Below are 17,672 nucleotides of genomic sequence, written 5' to 3' on the forward strand. Positions count from 1 at the left end.
GTACTATGATTCTCTATTTACATGGGGCCCAGAGAAGATGACTGACTAGTCACAGTATCATAAAAATTGGGTTATTGCAATGGCACAACCTGTATGGATTGACCTGATCAGGGTGAAAAGAGACTCAGAGTATCAGATTCTGACATTCACTATACATATTTTATATAATTCACACATACATATAATGCTCTATTTGGCTCCATGCAATAGGAGCTATCTTCCACGATGGAAATACTCTATATCTAGGCTACCCAATGCAGGAGCCACTAACCCCAGGGACTACTGAGCATTTGCAACATGGCTAGTGTGACCAGGAACTGAATTTTTAGGTTTCACTTAAACTCACCCTTTCTATAGCTTCTTTCTCCTGAGGCGTTACTTGAATGTAGTTCATGTGACCACTTCCAGCTTCTGCGATGCCGCCACTGCCACCTCCTCCCCCTCCTCCTTGACCACCAGCTTCCTGAACTGGTTCATTTAACATCTGAATAAAATGCTCCTGATGCTGGCTAATTTGCTGCAGTGATTTAAAGAACACAAGAACAACACATTGCTATAAAGCCACCAGAGAAGCTCCTTCCAGGAAAATAAGAACTCTAATACAAATAAGAGAGAAAGCTACAACTCTGCAATTGCATTATTTTAGAATGATTCTGGATTAGTCAGTCTTTGGAAGGATGTGATTTCTTGCACATTAAAGAAACTCAGTATTTCTGAGGGAGGTAAACAGTGAAGAATTAAAAGAATTCAAATTCTCTTTCATAAACACTCCACCCCCCATTACTATTAAAAAACTACTTGATGGCTAAAAGAAAAAACAAATTATATATGTCTATATATTTGCATCTTCCACAACTAGCAGGCAGTAGAATGCTACTTGAAATTCAAATACTTCATGACCTAAACAATAATATAACCCCACAGGTATGTTTTCTAAGAGGCAGCGCACCTCTAGTGATAAACTTGAGAAAGAAAGATTTAGAAAATTAAACATTCCTTTTTGCGAGAGTTTCTTATATTCTTTAATAAAGTGTTTCCCAAACTTAGTATTTGACTAAATTAACCCCACCCCACCCCCAATTCTCTTTTTATGAGTACCTCTGTAACATTCTCCTGAGGGTAGCTTGGAAGAAGAGTTTATACACCTGGCAGAGGCGAAGGAGTGCTCACTGACCTCTACAAAACGTAATACATCCTAACCATTTTCGAAACTGATTAAACAGTCACCTGAAGTAACTGAGGATTTTCTCGACCTATCTGTTGTAGCAATGCTGGAAGCAGGGAAGGATTCTGTTGAATAATTTGTCTCATCTGTTGAAACTGAGGCTGATTCCGTAAAAATTCAAGAGGGTGTCCTAAAATAAACATGAACATTCTTAAACAAAAATAACAAACATAATTTAGACAGCAAACACTGTGAAGAAAAAAAATGATTTGAGTTCTAAGATGTACATAAAATGAAGTAAGTAATGACAATCTTCAAGTTGTACCAACTTGCAAGTCTTATACTGCAGAAGTTATTCCTACTAGCTCAGGTAGAGAGTGGGTTTGCCAGGTGGTACTAACGGTAAAGAACCTGCCTGCCAATGCATGAGACCTAAGAGATGCAAGTTCACCCCTGGGTTGGGAAGATCCCCTGGAGGAAGGCATGGCAACTCACTCTGGTATTCCTGCCCGGAGAATCCCATGGACAGAGAAGCCTGGCGCGCTACGGCCCATGGTGTTGCAAAGACATGACTGAAGCGACTCGGCACAGCAGAGCACACAGTGTAGAGAGAACAGAACACTGAAAGAATGACGTTTTCCTACAACTGCCTTGGGCACTCAACTTATCAAATAATACTGAGAACCTGTGGCCTGCATATACTCTATAAAAAGTATTAAAAGTTGTTTCTGATGCTCGAAAGTTCCTAAGAAATATACATACCAAAACTAAGAAACACAAAAAAAACCTACCATCTTTCATTGTATACAAAAGAATTATGCTTTTGAGGTTATGAAGATTAGTGGGAATTTTCTAGATGTACCTTGTCATCTCCTGAATTATTCAAGACAATCATTCAAATTAAAATGGCCACAGAGCATGGTTATTTACTCTTCTTTGTGTAACACTAGTTTTACAGAAGAAAACAAGACTCAGAAATTAAGTTATCCAATAAATGCCACTGAACCGGACAGCACCCCAACCCTGAACCAAAGCTCTGCTTCCTCCATTTCCATGCTGAATCTCAGGAAATGAAAGCTTATCCTCTGGGAGACTGTACAGAAAGTGCTTAGGGATTTTTATCAACCAGAGCTGACTGCCATAAATAGAGCTAGGAAATACATAAAGGAATGATCTCTTCAAAATTAACAGTTTGAATTACTTTATCAATTTCACAGAAGAAAGAATGAAAGAGAACATGCCCAGGCCTATCACAGGCTCTAGACTTTGCTTTCTAGTCAAACCTTTGCCAACGCCAAGTGTGGGTGCTGGTCAGTAAAGATACCTGAATTTAAGTTTTGCTTTCACCTCTAGATACAAGATATTAAATATACTAGGTTTTACTTTCTTGGTTCTATAATAACTATTGAGATCCTACTGGCTTTGGAATTATATTTTATGATATTTAGAAAGAGAGGAAGAGACAAGGTGCGCAAACCATTCTGAATGCCTTCAGAATATAACACTAAATACAAGCCAGGAAGCACCTCTTCCTTAGAATGAGCTAAAGAGAATATGTCCTTTACCAAAACTGCAGCGATGAAGTTTAATATAAGAGTATCTTTTATATCCACGTAGTACAGTTTCTTCTGGGCCCTTCTCTAACAGTAAAAGAGATGTTAAGAATTATGATGCTCTGAGACTGAACCTCACCTCAAAAGTATTTCAGGTTAAATTATTTTACACTGAAGATTCATAGCCATTTCTTCCCCATCAAAAGATTCCACTTTACCTCCAGAACTTGTGGTTGTGGTTGTCGCTGTCGTAGTTGCTGCGGCTGCAGCCACTGAAGACTGAGGGGCCCCAGTACTCGCTGCTGGAGGGGGGTCAACCACAGCCTGGCTTTCTCTATCTCCAGGAATTCCCTGTAACATAATTTCCAAGCTTTAGAATAGTTCATCATTCAAAGTTACTAAGCTAAATATTACACAGAATAAGAGACTATTCAATATCCTTGTCTAATTTCTAAAAGCATCAAAGAGATGTCTGCTTCAATTCAAAGTAAAGGATAAAGACAAACAAAATCTGCACATATTCAAGATTAGAAATGGCCTCAATGTGGTGTGGACGAATCCGTACTGCTGTTACATACAGCAGCACTGACCAACGGAACTCTTCATTACGGAACACCTCTATGTTTATGTTGTCCAATAAAAATATCCATTAGCCACAAGTAGCTACTGAGACCTTGAAATGTGGCTAATGGTACTAAGACACTTAAAAAAAAGAGTAAGTATTAACTTACTTGTACTTAAGAGTACTCAATAGCTACCTGATTAGACAGTGTAGATCTGAGACATAAAGTAGGGAATTTTATTAATTAAAAAAAATAAATAAATCATGAAATGATGTTTATACAGCAACACATATTAATATCTAACACCAAAGTATCAGGTAAGATCCTACACTTGTATATAATACTGTCTAACATTAAAAAGCTAATTATTTAAATTTTCAAAATATCAACACAAATCTTACTAAGACATATCTGACTTTTTAGTTCAGTGGTTAAGATTCTGCACTTTCACTGCGAAGGGCATGGGTTCAATCCCTGGTCAGGAAACTAAAATCTCACAAGCTGTGTGGTATGGCCCAAAAGAAAGAAAGAAAAAAGTAAATGGGTATAGAAGAATCTTTAACTTCTGAGTGATAATTTTTCTAAGTTTGTGGCATTTATCTTCTGAAGTTATTACAACTTAAAACTGCACTAAGATTTTTGGACTATCCTATTTTGATAAAAATGATTTATAAGACTTCTCATATATAGCTTATCAGATCTTTATGCAATCTTTATAGGTTTCGGAAGGAGAATAGAGGAGAAAATATTGTATATGAATATGAGATGGCTACAGTAATCACTTCCATTTCCCAGGAAATCAGAAGCCAAAATCATAAACATATAAAGAATGAAGGACAATAAATAGCAGGATAATAATTGCTATATTAGATGTTCCCTCTAGGTACTGCGAACCACCCACCAATTCAAACCCTTAAATGAGGAGCTATCAAGTGTGGTCAAACTACAAACTGATCAAGGGTCCAAAAGCCTCCATCAAATTCTCAAACAAGTTAGTTAAAGTAAAAAGTTAATCACCACTGCTACAGATCTACCTCAAATTCTCACACACAGTATTTAGCTTTTTGTTAGATCATTATTTCTTTCTATACACTCACTTTCACTTACATAGTCATCAAAAACTAGCAAGAGTTAAAAGCATCAAAACAGATGCCTGCTTCAACTGAAAGTAAAGAATAACTGTTTCATGAACCTCTCATCTATTCATTTGCATTTGATGCTAAATAGCAGCAACTGTGAAAATAGTAATTCATTTTTCAAACCTCAAGATTTCAAATCTATTGGGTCAAAATATTTGATGACACCATTAAAATTATGCAGAATTCCAAAATCAGGTATAAATTAAAGCCATTCTTTAAAAGGAAAGGCAATGTTTTTATGTAATACATGTTTTTTGGGGGAGGAATGAGGGGCAACCATAAACAGATCCACAATAACTATCAATCCAGTATGATTTCTCAATTTCAAACTGATAACTAAATGAACTGTCAGTATTTTACAGACTTTCAAGAGGACAATGGGAAAAGAATTCAAAAGATAAAATGATATGTTAAGATTTTCTGAACCTCATGCCAGTAAGCAGGAAATGACTGGAGAAGCAGTTATCTGCTCATGACGGGGACTCTTCCGAAACTGCTCTCTGAAAAGGAGCTTCTACCAGAAGCACAACTAGAAACAAGGAATGGATTCAACTGTGAACGGTATTCTCCAAGGAGTTAGGATCTGAGATGATGTTTAGTGTAATTCAGACTTTTGATAATATTCTAACAGACCAAAGACAATTATAGACTAAAATCTTAAGACTAAAAGTTAATCCAATATTATTGCAAACTTTGCTTTTGATCTGTGTCACATCTGTAAAACAGACATTCATTGTCATAAATATCAAGGGTTTCAGTCCATGCCCTTAACAATCTATTTCTCAAAAACTTTTACTAGTAGAGGAGTCTACAACCTAAAATTTTCCCTAAATCCTTGTGAAAATCTGGGATCTGAGTTGTCCAGATAAATCAGATTATCTGAACTTTTCAGCAAAATCTCACAAAAATTTACATAGTACAAAATTTGACTTGGACTTTCAACTTGAAACTTTCACTCTACACAGTACATTCAGGATCATGTTTGGCAGGCAAAAAAGCTACTAAAATGCTGGATTCAATTAGTTTTAAAACCTGCCCCACCCCCAGCCCTTTAATACACAGCTCTCATCCTTAGAGGATGGTGTAACTGGGTTAGACACTACTACTCCAAGTGGATAGCCAATTTTAAAATTCATTTAGTCACATTTTCTGATTCAAAGTCTTATCACCATCTTTTAGAAGACGTTATACTTTATTAACAGAAAATGTTAATGCACTAAGAAAAGTACTGGGTTGACCAAAAAGTTTGCTCTGATTTTTCCATAAGATGTAACAGAAAATCCCAAAAGAACTTTTGGAAAACCCAATAAATGTCAAGAAAAGCATCATGCAAATTAGCATACATCATTATTATCTTATGAACTGCTATTGTTTCTTTAAAATTTCTGTTTCTTTGAGATTTCATTCTTAAACAACTAGAACAAAGAAAGCAAAATGCTTCTCACCATTAAGAGATACTCCACGGCTCTGTCAGGGTTGTTGAAACTGGCTCTCAGGGCTGCAATTACTTGCTCTCGTTCATAGCCCATTGACATGATCTCAGTTACCATATTCTCGTAAGACTGACCTGTCACTAAAAAAAGATGTGTGTGTGTGTGGATGGAAGAAGGGAAAGGGGAAAAGAGAAAGAAAATTTAATAAACAAACATTCTCCACATAATTTCAGTGTGTATGTATGTATACACTGTCAGGCACTATAATGTTAGGAATACAACGATGAGTAACTAAAACACATATACAACTACTACAACATACATGTGGTAGGTAGAATAATTCACCTCCTCCCATCCTTAGAAACTATAAATAAGTTAGGTTACAAGGCAAAGGGGAATTGAGGTTGCTAATCAGCTGACTTTAAGATAGGGAAATTATCCTGATTACCTGGGTGGGTCCAATGTAGGGATAAGGGTCCTTAAAAGCAGGAGGGAAGCAGATAAGAGGGTCAGAGAAATAAGTGGAGGCAAGTTAGAGAAAAAAGCAGGGGCAGAGATGCTATGTACTTCTTTGAAGACAGAGTAAGGAGCTATGGCCAAGGTATGTGGTCAGTCTCCTAGAAGTTGCAAAGGACACAGAGCAGATTCTCCCCTAGAGGCTCCAGCAAGGAATGCAGCTCTGGTTTTAGCCCAATGATTTAGTCCCTTTATTTTAGTCTAGTGAGCTCCACGTCAGACTTCTAGCCTACAGTAAGGTAATAAATGCGTTGTGTTATACCACTAAGCTGTGAAACAGAGCAGCAATGGAAAACTAATACAGTATGTTAAACATATAATAAAAATATCAAGCACAAAGGTAACACAAACATAAAACAGAATCAGGAAGTCAAGGCTGGCATCCTGGAAGAGGACACAGATGAACTGATTTTTGAAAGCAAGAAGCAGGGACATTTCAAGCAATCAATTGTACTAAGTTGTCTTCCTTTGACACCTTTTACTATCAAAGTGGAGGGGCAAAAGGGGTTGGAAGCGAGAAAGTCAGAATGTCTCATACCATATAAAATGGAACAATTATCTCTGTAAATCATTTCCCAGAGATCTCTCCAACCCCAACTCACTCTTCATGGAAATGTCAGACAACACTGATTTAAAGCAAGTTTTCCTAACACCTAGTGATGATGAGCATCTTTTTATATTTGTTGAACTTTTGTATATCTTCTTTGTTGAAATATCTGTTCAAGTCCTTTGCCCATTTAAATTTTTTTTTTACTTTTTACTATTGAGTTGTATGAGTTCTTTATATATCAAGGATGTTAACCTATCATATACATATATATGGCTGCAAGTATTTTCTTGCCATTCCATAAGTTGTCTTTTTACTTTGTTGATGGCAAACTTTTCAATGAAGTTCTAACAGCTATGAAAGTATAGCTTAAAAAACTAAGTAGCACTGAGCAAATTCAACATTTGGTATCTTGTTTAATGACTTTTCCCTTCCTATTCCATTAAGTACTTAAGCTATTTCAACTTTTTAATTACCCACTGATACAATTCTAGCACAAAGCATTCAAGTATCAATATACTTTCAGTAATCTAGTTCTCAGATACAGAAAACAGTATCAATAATAAAATTAAGTGCTGTGGAGTATCAGAACTATACTATTTTAACATAGTGTTTCTCACTCAATTTTCACAAGAACTCTGTAAGAAAAGTTTACTTTCCCCTCCTTTTAAACATAATGAGGCTAAGGCTTATTAGAAAGAGTAACAGTTTGATCAGCGGCTATTAAGGCATGGTGCAGACACAAACAGAAGCTGTCTAGACCCTAGAGCTCCCACACCTAATCCGTAATGCCATGCCTTCTAATTAGTCAAGTTATAAAAACTCAAACAGAAGTGTCTACATGCAGGCTGGGTACATTTTAGATCCTAAAGGTAAGAGAGAAATGACTCCTAGGAAAATTAGGGATAATGGACAACATCAGACAGAGCTAATGAGACTAAAGAAATAGTGATGAAGAAAATGTGATTACGAATGAATTCTGAACTTATCATCTAGGATAGGAGGTGTTGTGAAAGGAACAATGACCTCACTAGACCTGGCTTTTAGAAACTCCATTGTGGCAAGAAATAGACCAGTTAAGAGAATAATACTAGAATACTAGAGCGTCAGGAAGGTAGGGACGTGTGAGCTGAGGCAATTAAGTGGTAGGAGAAACAAAGATTTCAGAGACTTTAGGAAGGAGATCAACAGGACTCCTAGTCTCACTGGCCAAGAGAGAAAGAGGTCAAGGTTGATGCTAATACTTTGGCAGAGCGTGGATGATGATGGAAGCAAGAAAGGAACAAGAGAGAAGAATCAGAGGAATAAAAAATTTGTCAATTATGAATCTAAGGAGTTTATGGAGGTTAAAGGTTTTCCAGCTGGCAGCTTAAAGAATGAGACTCGGAAGTCAAGAGGGATATACGTACTGGAGTTTTAATTTTGAGAATCCTTAAAAGTACAGTTGACCCTTGAACAATGTAGGCTTGAACTGTGTAGGTCCACAAATAATCGGATAACTGCATTCCTAGCATACTTTTATGTGACCCATGGCTGGCTGAATCTGCAGATGCATAACTATGGATAGAGGCCTGTCCATCACGTTATAGATGGATTTTTGACTACACAGAATTGATGGCCCTAACCCCTGTGTTATTCACGGGTCAACTGTATGTGGGTGGTATTTACTATTCCCATGGTCTGAACTTTGAACTAGGACCTAGAGCAGAATCCTAGAAAAAAACCCATACATTTAAGGGCCAGGTAAGACAGAAAGAATTAACCAGGAAGCCTGAGGAAGGAACAGTCAGAGATACAGTTCAAGAAAAGAGAGGTGTCACAGAAGCCAAAGAAGCAACATTTAAAGAAGCAGGGTATCAACGTAAAGACTGGATGAATTAAAGATTAAAGGGTAAAGGGATCCTGAGACTGTAACGGCAGTTCTAAGAGATGCAGATATGAAAAGGGAAGACACCACCACCAGAGACCACAGCAGGAGCAACTAGAGCTGTGCATTCCTGGGCTCCTGCCAGGCAGCGTCAACGCATTCCAACTGACGAGTAACAGCAACAGCCAGAGCCTCCAACAGCATCGGGGGAAGTGCAGGCCGGTTCCAGCTCTGAGGCTACAGAGCATTTTACACATCCCTGGGTAACCTTGAGCTGTTCCAGAACCTCTGTAACCATTTCCTAAGATTAAGCTTTTACTGTCTGAAATAGAGTGATTTCTGTTTTCCTGCTTGCTGGACACTAAACTCATACTCAGATGGTGGCAGAGTAATCCCAGAAAAGTCCTCACAGGTATGAATGTGGGTTTGGTACATCCAGGTGATCTTAGGTTGATTAAACAACTATTTTGCACCTACGTGCTATGTGCAACTAGCCAGCTTTTTACATGGCAATCAGGGCATCACAGAGTTCAAGCTCAATGAGGTCAGAGGGCCAACCCCGTATCTTAGCGATACTACTGCTGTTGCAACCTTGCTGCTGCAGCAGCTCCACGGGGAATCCAGAAGCCCACACGCTACGGAAGCTGCCATTCCCACCTGCTCCCAGTCCTCCACCTCCCCACCACGGCCTGTAGTACAGAAGAGCACCCAAGGGCAGGAGCGGGGTTGCCAGCGAACAGACCAATAATGAGCGCTTACAGCAGGCACTGTACCAGGGACAGTCACAACGGGAAAATGGGCAAAAAACCCAAACTCATTTTGACAGATGTAAGTGTGAAGAGAAGATGGAAAGACATTACTCAACAGGTAAAAAGTCAGGATAAAAAGGCATTTTCACTGTAAGTACAATACAAGCAACAAGATGCGGATGGGGACCTACAGGGCTACAAATTGGAATAAAGGCTGGAGGAGAATAAAGACGAAATGTGAGACAGATTTCATAACATCTTACACTCATTTCAAAGACACTTCATAATAAACCTATACACAGATTAAACTTCATTTTAAAACTCATATTTGGAAAATGGAAAATGTATCTGCTTTAAAGAAAGAAGTATGCTTAACTCTTAACAGCACAATTTAAATGATTCAATATGTAGAACATTAACTTACAAAGTCTTCAGTAACACCAATTATCTAAATCATTTAACTACCTGACTATAAACAACCATGAAAATAAATACTTTCATGATCTAGAGAAATGAAACCTCTTCCCTCTTATAAAGTAATTTACTATGTAGACACTTACCAAGTGCACTTGTTGCATCTTCAAAAAGGTTTGACCGAGAAGAATCACCTGATGTACTGCAAAATGTTTTTAGAAAATCATGTATCAGAAAGTATGTAAAATTTACCTTAAAGCTTAGCAACTGTCCAATTTGTACAGACTCTTTGATTTTAATTAAATGTCTGGCTACAGTGTTTAAAAAGGCTTCCAGATTAAAATCCAAAGCTTTATCCATAACATTTATGGCTTGGGAAGAATTTTAATACTCATTCTGCTCTGCAAATCCATCATTTAAAGAACTTACAAAAGTTAAATAATCTGTTTAAGTCAAATCACAGTCAAAGAAATACCAAAAGCTGTACGTGATAAACAGCACATGTAGAAACTGCATTTGGCTGGAAAGCCCTGGGAAGTCTTTATACAGTAGAATTTCATTTAGCTCTTATAGTTAGGTTCTGAACACAGAAAAATACTGCAAGAGAGTATTCAAACAAGGAACACAGCATTAAAAACATGCAGAGGTGGGATAGACCTGAGCTGTAACCAAGTTTTAAACCAGTTTAAAAGGACTAAGTTTTCATGGGACTTCCTCGGTGGCCCAGTGGCTAAGACTCGATGCTCCCAATGCAAGGGGCTGGGGTTTGATCCCTGCCAGGGAACTAGATCCTACATGCCACAACTAAGACTTGCTGCAACCAAATCACATTAAAAAAAAAAAAAGCAACAGAGGCATCTCCTGATCTCCCAAATATATTAAAAAAAAACAAAAGGACTAAGTTTCTGTTAGGCAACTGAAGAAGATGAGCCTAGAAAACAAAGTAGACACAAATACAGTAATTAAAGACCAGGAAGAGAAGGCCAAAGAAAAATGAGGTTCACAAAACTGGTAAAGACAGCAGTAGGCAATTTAAATTACAACATACACAAACACAATATATACATATACCTGTGTCCCAATTTTACAAACGAAACTTACTAGACTTCAGTTCTGAGAAAACCCTACAGCACAGCAAGACAACGGAAATACCTAACTTTGAATTCATAAATTACTTTGTAAGCTTCAGTCAGTTCTTCCCCAATACAATGAGGTCCAGCAATAGTACCCTTGTATCCCTGGGTGCTGTGGGCAGGGTTACTGCTGCCAAGTGCCTGGCATCCTAACACTCAACATGATTGGTAAGCGTAAAACAATCATTTGGTATAATTTTCAACGTACCTTCATTAACTAACGTGTAGAAGGCAAAACTTCAAAATGAAGTTTTTGAACTATAGTTCAACACTATATACACATATACATATATGGGAAAAAACTCTCCTGCCCTGGACCCCTACCCAGAGACAACCACTACTAGTAGTTTCTACATATTCACTTGTGTCTTACTGTTGTGTTTTGGAATGAACGCATGTCAGAAGAACTACAATTGCCTCAATTTTTCCCAGAGAGGCATGACATTCCATTTAATTGATCAAATCAAACTAGTAAGAATCTGTTTGGTTTCCAATCTTTAAATTCTTTCTATACTCAAATTTATTAATCATTTCTTTCATGACTTTTTTGCATTGTTTTTCCCATGGTCTCCTCTAGTTTAAGATTTCACTTCTACATTAAATCTTTCTCTATTTAAAATTTACTTACTCTTTTTTCTTTGTGCCACACTGTGCAGTATATTCCCCCACCAGTTAATCAAACCCATGCTGCTTGCAGAGCCGTAATAACTAAACCACAAGGGAAGTCCCTAAAACTGATTTTTATAAGATGACCTCCAGGTGGCTAGACATTTATCCCATCAGCATTTCCCAGAGTGGTCTGAAATTATTCTTATCTCATATTAAGTCCCTGTATGTATATTGGTCTGTTTCTAGACTGCTATTTCACCAAGTAGCCCTTCTAATAAGAGCCATTCTAAATTTGTAATCACTACCATGCACATTTTATTATGTGGCAGAATTAATTAGACCCCTCATTATTGTTCTTTTATAGAACAATTTGTGCTGTTTTTGCATACTTTTTTCTTTTTAAACCTTACAGATAACACTGAGATACTGTTTACTGCTACTGCTAAGTCACTTCAGTTGTGTCTGACTCTGTGGGACCCCATCCCTGGGATTCTCCAGGCAAGAACACTGGAGTGGGTTGCCATTTCCTTCTCCAATGCATAAAAGTGAAAAGTGAAAGTGAAGTCGCTCAGTCATGTCCGACTCTTCGTGACCCTATGGACTGCAGCCTACCAGGCTCCTCTGTCCATGGGATTTTCCAGGCAAGAGCACTGGAGTGGGGTGCCATTGCCTTCTCCGAGATACTGTTTAACCACCATTCAAATCCTGATTCTGCCTCAGCACTCCTCCCCCTCCCCAGGGGAAACCATCTCATCAGTTAAGTGATGTCCCTCTGCCACTGTCTCTCTGCACATTAGCATGCTCACCCACAGAAAACATCAATGTTGTCATGTGGTTTTTATTTGGTTTATGGTTACTGACTCTACTGTTCTGCAATCTGCTTCTTTTCACTTGATAACAAAGCCTTGAAACCACATTCATTTAATATGCATATATACTGCATACTTCACCTGGCCTACAGTACTGGATATTAGAGTTTCTTAAACTTTAGGAAGCCTAAGAATTCACCAGGGTTACTATTTAGTCGTTCAAGTCGTATCTGACTCTTTGAGACCCCATGGACTGCGGCATGCCAGACTTCCCTGTCTTTCACTATATCCCTAGGGGACTCTACTAGAATTCACTAGCAGAGCTTCTTAAAAACAGACTTTGAGGACCCAAGAGTACAGAATTCTGATTTATAGAGGTCTGGGGGTGGAGCCGAAGAATTAATTTCAGAGTAACTCCCAGTGATGTTGATGCTGCCTGTTTACTACCACACTACGGAGAATCCCATGGACAGAGGAGCCTGGCAGGCTATAATCCATGGGGTCGCAAAGAGTTGGACACGACTGAGCAACTATCACTCAATGTGAATAAGCCCAGTTCTCTAATATGAACAAATAACAAGTCAAGTCATGCTCTTACTAATGGAATTTAAGTTAGTTCCAATTTGTCCTCAATTACAAGCAATACAGTCCCTGTGCACAAGTTTCTCTACAGTAGATATCAAGAAGTGGAATTTGCACTGTAATATGTAGTCTTTACTGTCATCCACACTTTACAGATGAGGAAAAATCCAAAGATGTTCATTTCTTTTCTAAGGTTGCTGCTGCTGCTAAGTCGCTTCAGTCGTGTCCGACCCTGTGCGACCCCATGGACGGCAGCCCACCAGGCTCCCCTGTCCTTGGGATTTTCCAGGCAAGAACACTGGAGTGGGTTGCCATTTCCTTGTCCATTTCTAAGGTTAAGACCAAACAAATATCAGACCCGAACACAATACTATGTAGCAACTGGAAAAACTTACTGATATGGAAAGATGTTGATGACAAATGTGACAACAGTCAAATAATATACAACAAATAATGATCGGGGGACAATGTCAAGTTGTTTATATGTCAAGCTATAATATACTGTCAGGTTATTTTATAATTCTTATTCTTTTGCGTCATTTGTATTTCCTAACTTTTCTATACGAAAGTTTTTTTCCTTTCTCCCTAGGAGAAAACAAAAATCCAATTATGTAAATTTAAACAGACATAAAAAGCGCACTATTTTAGTCAGGGTTCAAAGTTTAGATAGAATGTTTGATCCACACATTAATCAAAATAAATGCACGCATGAAGTACTATTATGAACATACTCCTATGCAATGCCCTAGAGTCCAGTTCTTACCTGTCAGTTGATGTTGGGGTAGTGGCCACTGGTGTTTCTACCGGCCTCTCTGCAGGCTTCTCTTGTTTCGTTGCACTAGCAGGTGCAGGTTCAGAAGATGCTATCGTTGATGCTGGAGTGACAGATGCAGGTGTGGGAGTGGGAGCCAAAGTGGGGGCAGGGGCTGGGGCCTGAGTCACAGCGGGTGCTGTGGAGGAACTAACTGCGGTAGTGGTGGCGGAATTTGACTGCTGAGTTGTAGCTGGTGCTGGTGTTGTCACTGCTTTGGGCTAAACACATTACAAAGCAAAATCATGCATTATGATAAAATACTACATCATTACCTGACCTCTGGATGCTATAAACAAACATAACAACACTAATACAAATTTGTAGATTTAAAACAATTTTGTAAGGTGACATAATGAGTAATCAACAGCAGCAATCTGAATCATCATTTATGTTACACTTTCAAAGCTGGTAAGCGCATATATATCAACTATCAATCTCAATTAGTTCTAGTCAATGGTTTCAGTCTTAGGATCATTATGAAAAAGAACCAAAAAAGCAAATATTTTAAAACATAAAGAATGTATATATCCAAAATAACTAACTAAATAAATAAAAGAAACACACAATTCACCCCCAAACTTCATAATTAAAGTTTCTTGGTTACAACTTCAAAGTATTTATCGTCATTTGAAAGCATTATGAAAATAACTTCCTTGAAATTAAAGTATGAACAGAAGTATGATTAATGAACATGCCAGATAATCTGCTGTATTTTAGAAGAGGGAAGAAAATCCCAATGTTGACCAGAAGCCAACGGATTTAAGTACAAAGAGACTAACACTACTTTTGAGATGTATACATAGTTAAACAGAGGCCACATAAAGTTATAACTGCATGCTCAGCTCTTTCTGAACTAAAATCAGAGCCGTAAGTATTCCCACCACGCAAAAAGCCAGTTACATATGAGTAAAAATCATACTATATGAGTTTTATCTTTCTCCAAAGGCCTATTAATGCTCACGATCTACTTAGTTCATAACTTTCCTAAGGTAAGAAGGTAACTGATTTGCTGGAAGATGAGATTAAAATTCAACATAGTTGCCCCAACTATAAATCAACAAACTGTAAATGAGTTGGATTTGTGTCTTACTCTAATTGAGCTAGTATAGAGTGTATTGGGAAAAAATGTCTTGTGCAAGGTAGGGGGATGGGATGTAGCATTTGCTCCCTCCTTTGCCTGTATTAAGAGTCTGAATTTGGCTCTGTAATTTTTACTGCCAACGTAATTCCCTGCAAATTATTAATGTTCTATAACTCCAACTAGATAAGAATGTAATTTAAATGAATTCTGCTCATTTACTATTTCCCTTAAGATCAATATAATACTGTGACTATATATATATTAGTTATATATATAGTGGGTCATATATGTATTATATATAATTATGTTTTATATATTATAGTTACATATGTAATAGTTATATATTATATATAGTGATCAATATAATAGTACAATATACCATGTCCTCAAGGTCTCTGTTGCCACAAAGAACTTTTTAAACCTCACTCTAAATAGTACCAAACCTATCTGCTTTTCAAAGGTCCTCTGTTTAACTTTTGATATTAATAGTTTTTTCTCTCTTCTTTGTAATAAGGGAATTTCTGCTTCCAAAATGTTTAACTGTAGCAGTCTTCCTCCCCTTCTAAAAGCTGGCCTAAGTAAAATAAAAATCTGCTTGGCTCCAAAGTGGCTGTTTTTCAAACGCCATGCACCTATTCTGAGACCCAGCCTGCTGAACTCTTAGTTATGTTCTTAACAGTCAAGGTTACCATAATACTAAAAGAAATAAGACCATAACAAATACATACCCAAATGTCTGTGGCTACCAGACATACTATGTATGATAAAATTAAATGAGGGAATATCATTCAGCCCTAAAAAGGACAAATTCTGGCACATGCTACAATATGGACAAACCTTGAAGACATTTTATGAAGGAGAATATTAATAAACAAGTCACAAAAGGAAAAATACTGTATGATTCCACTTATATGAGGTATAAAGTGTAGTCAAATACACAGACAGAAAAGATAGTAGAGGTGTCGGGCTGGGGCACAGCATGGGTATTTACTCTTTAATAGGTACAGAGTTTCAGTTTGGGAAAATGAAAAAAGTTTTAGAAATGGATGGTGGTGACGGCTACATAACAATGTGAATGTATTTAATGCCAAGGAGCCATACACTTAAAAATGATTAAATTTGTAAATTTTATGTTGTGCATTTTATCAGTCTTTGAAAAAACTAGTCGAGACAAAGTTTCCTCATATGATTCTGTTCATCTGTATTTAAAGTTTAATATTTTAATAATTAAGTGCTTAAATATATGTAACAAAATATTTAAAAAATTAACCTCAATACATATGAAATGTTTAGCTGTTTTTTTGTTTCTCACTACGAAAGTATGCAGTAATTAAAATCCGTTTGTTCAATTCTTATTTTCTACTGCATTTTTCCTTTGAGAATTAAAAAGTCTTTGACAAACTGGCTTCCAATTACCATTTAAATTTAGTTTGGGTGTTATAAGTAACATTATTCTTCTCAGATTATTAGGGGTTCAGAATTTAGATCATAATTCAATCTTAAAAGTGAGCGTCACAAGTACTGCCTCTCCTCTATTTGTCTTAACTCCCTACTGCATATTTATCTATCTTTCTGTCTTTCCCTTTTTCTAGTTTCTAAAAATCTATCTTATTGACTAAAAAATATCACTGAAATTTTTAGTCTATATGCCTTTTTGGCCTTGAGGCATTTGTTAGGTCTAGTACATCATTTAGCCAAGTCCTTTTAAAGCATTCTTAATAAAAACTATAAAATAAGAAACAAGAATCACATTCTCTTATTACATAACTTGTGATTTTACTAATCTAACAATACCTAATAATGTTTAACATGACATTTCATATATCAACTCTTTCAACATATTTAAAATTATGCTCAAACTACAAATACATAAAACTATTAACTTTATGGTTGACTCAAAGCAAACTGTTAACATGCTTAATAACTATTAAGTGCATGCCACTATGGATGTATATATACTGTTTTCACTTAAAAATTAAGTATAAAGAAAGACTTGGAATTTTTTCTTTTCCTAAACTCACATGGATAAAGATATATATACAAGGAGGCTGAAACTTACTTTTGTCACCATAACTACCACGAAGTTTTTCTCATCAATTTTATATTCTTTTAGAGCAGTATCATCATTGAGGATTTTGCCTAGTACATTAAGAAACAAACATATTATTAAAGGCACCATAAACTGTCTTACACTGAGGTTAAAACAATCATAAACATTAATTTTATCAATTAAAACTTTCCCCAAAGAAAAACATTAACCAATCAGCCAAGATAAACATAAATGGATACAAGATTAGTTAAGAACGCATGAGCATCTGACTAAAAGACAGCAAACACAAATGTTGTCTACAGATATCTGAAGCCAAAGCATTTCTTAAAAAGTATTTATTACAATAAAAAAAAAAAAAAAAAACTTGCTGGGTAAGGAGACATTAACTAGGTCCTGAGAAACGGAAGATCATGAAAACAAATAAAATTCAATTCTGAGATGCTCAAAGATCCACCCCCAACCCGGCCTGGGAATAACCTATAAACCCTCTTAATGGAAGGAGAAAAGATCTTCTTACTCCCACAAATACTGGATACCTGCAACACAGAAACATTTCATTGCCATAAAAAGTAAGATACTCATAATGACTTGGTACACAGAAATGGCAAGATACAGAACTGAGTAAGCCACATGGACTATGTAAGACTT

General features: G+C 36.9%; 1 protein-coding gene across 1 annotated transcript in view; it reads right to left on the reverse strand.

Moving 5' to 3' along the window:
• Window positions 1-17,672, reverse strand: part of RAD23B (RAD23 homolog B, nucleotide excision repair protein) — a 43,953-nt gene that overhangs the window by 6,741 nt on the left and 19,540 nt on the right. Inside the window, exons 3-9 of the mRNA XM_043927385.1 lie at window positions 17,034-17,113; window positions 13,843-14,111; window positions 10,093-10,148; window positions 5,866-5,993; window positions 2,937-3,069; window positions 1,228-1,355; window positions 347-517 (exon numbers count right to left, since the gene is read on the reverse strand). Of these exons, the coding sequence (XP_043783320.1) occupies window positions 347-517; window positions 1,228-1,355; window positions 2,937-3,069; window positions 5,866-5,993; window positions 10,093-10,148; window positions 13,843-14,111; window positions 17,034-17,113 (965 nt within the window). The remainder of the gene's footprint in view (window positions 1-346; window positions 518-1,227; window positions 1,356-2,936; window positions 3,070-5,865; window positions 5,994-10,092; window positions 10,149-13,842; window positions 14,112-17,033; window positions 17,114-17,672) is intronic.

Source organism: Cervus elaphus, chromosome 16 (genome assembly GCF_910594005.1).
Source record: "Cervus elaphus chromosome 16, mCerEla1.1, whole genome shotgun sequence".
Taxonomy (NCBI): domain Eukaryota; kingdom Metazoa; phylum Chordata; class Mammalia; order Artiodactyla; family Cervidae; genus Cervus; species Cervus elaphus.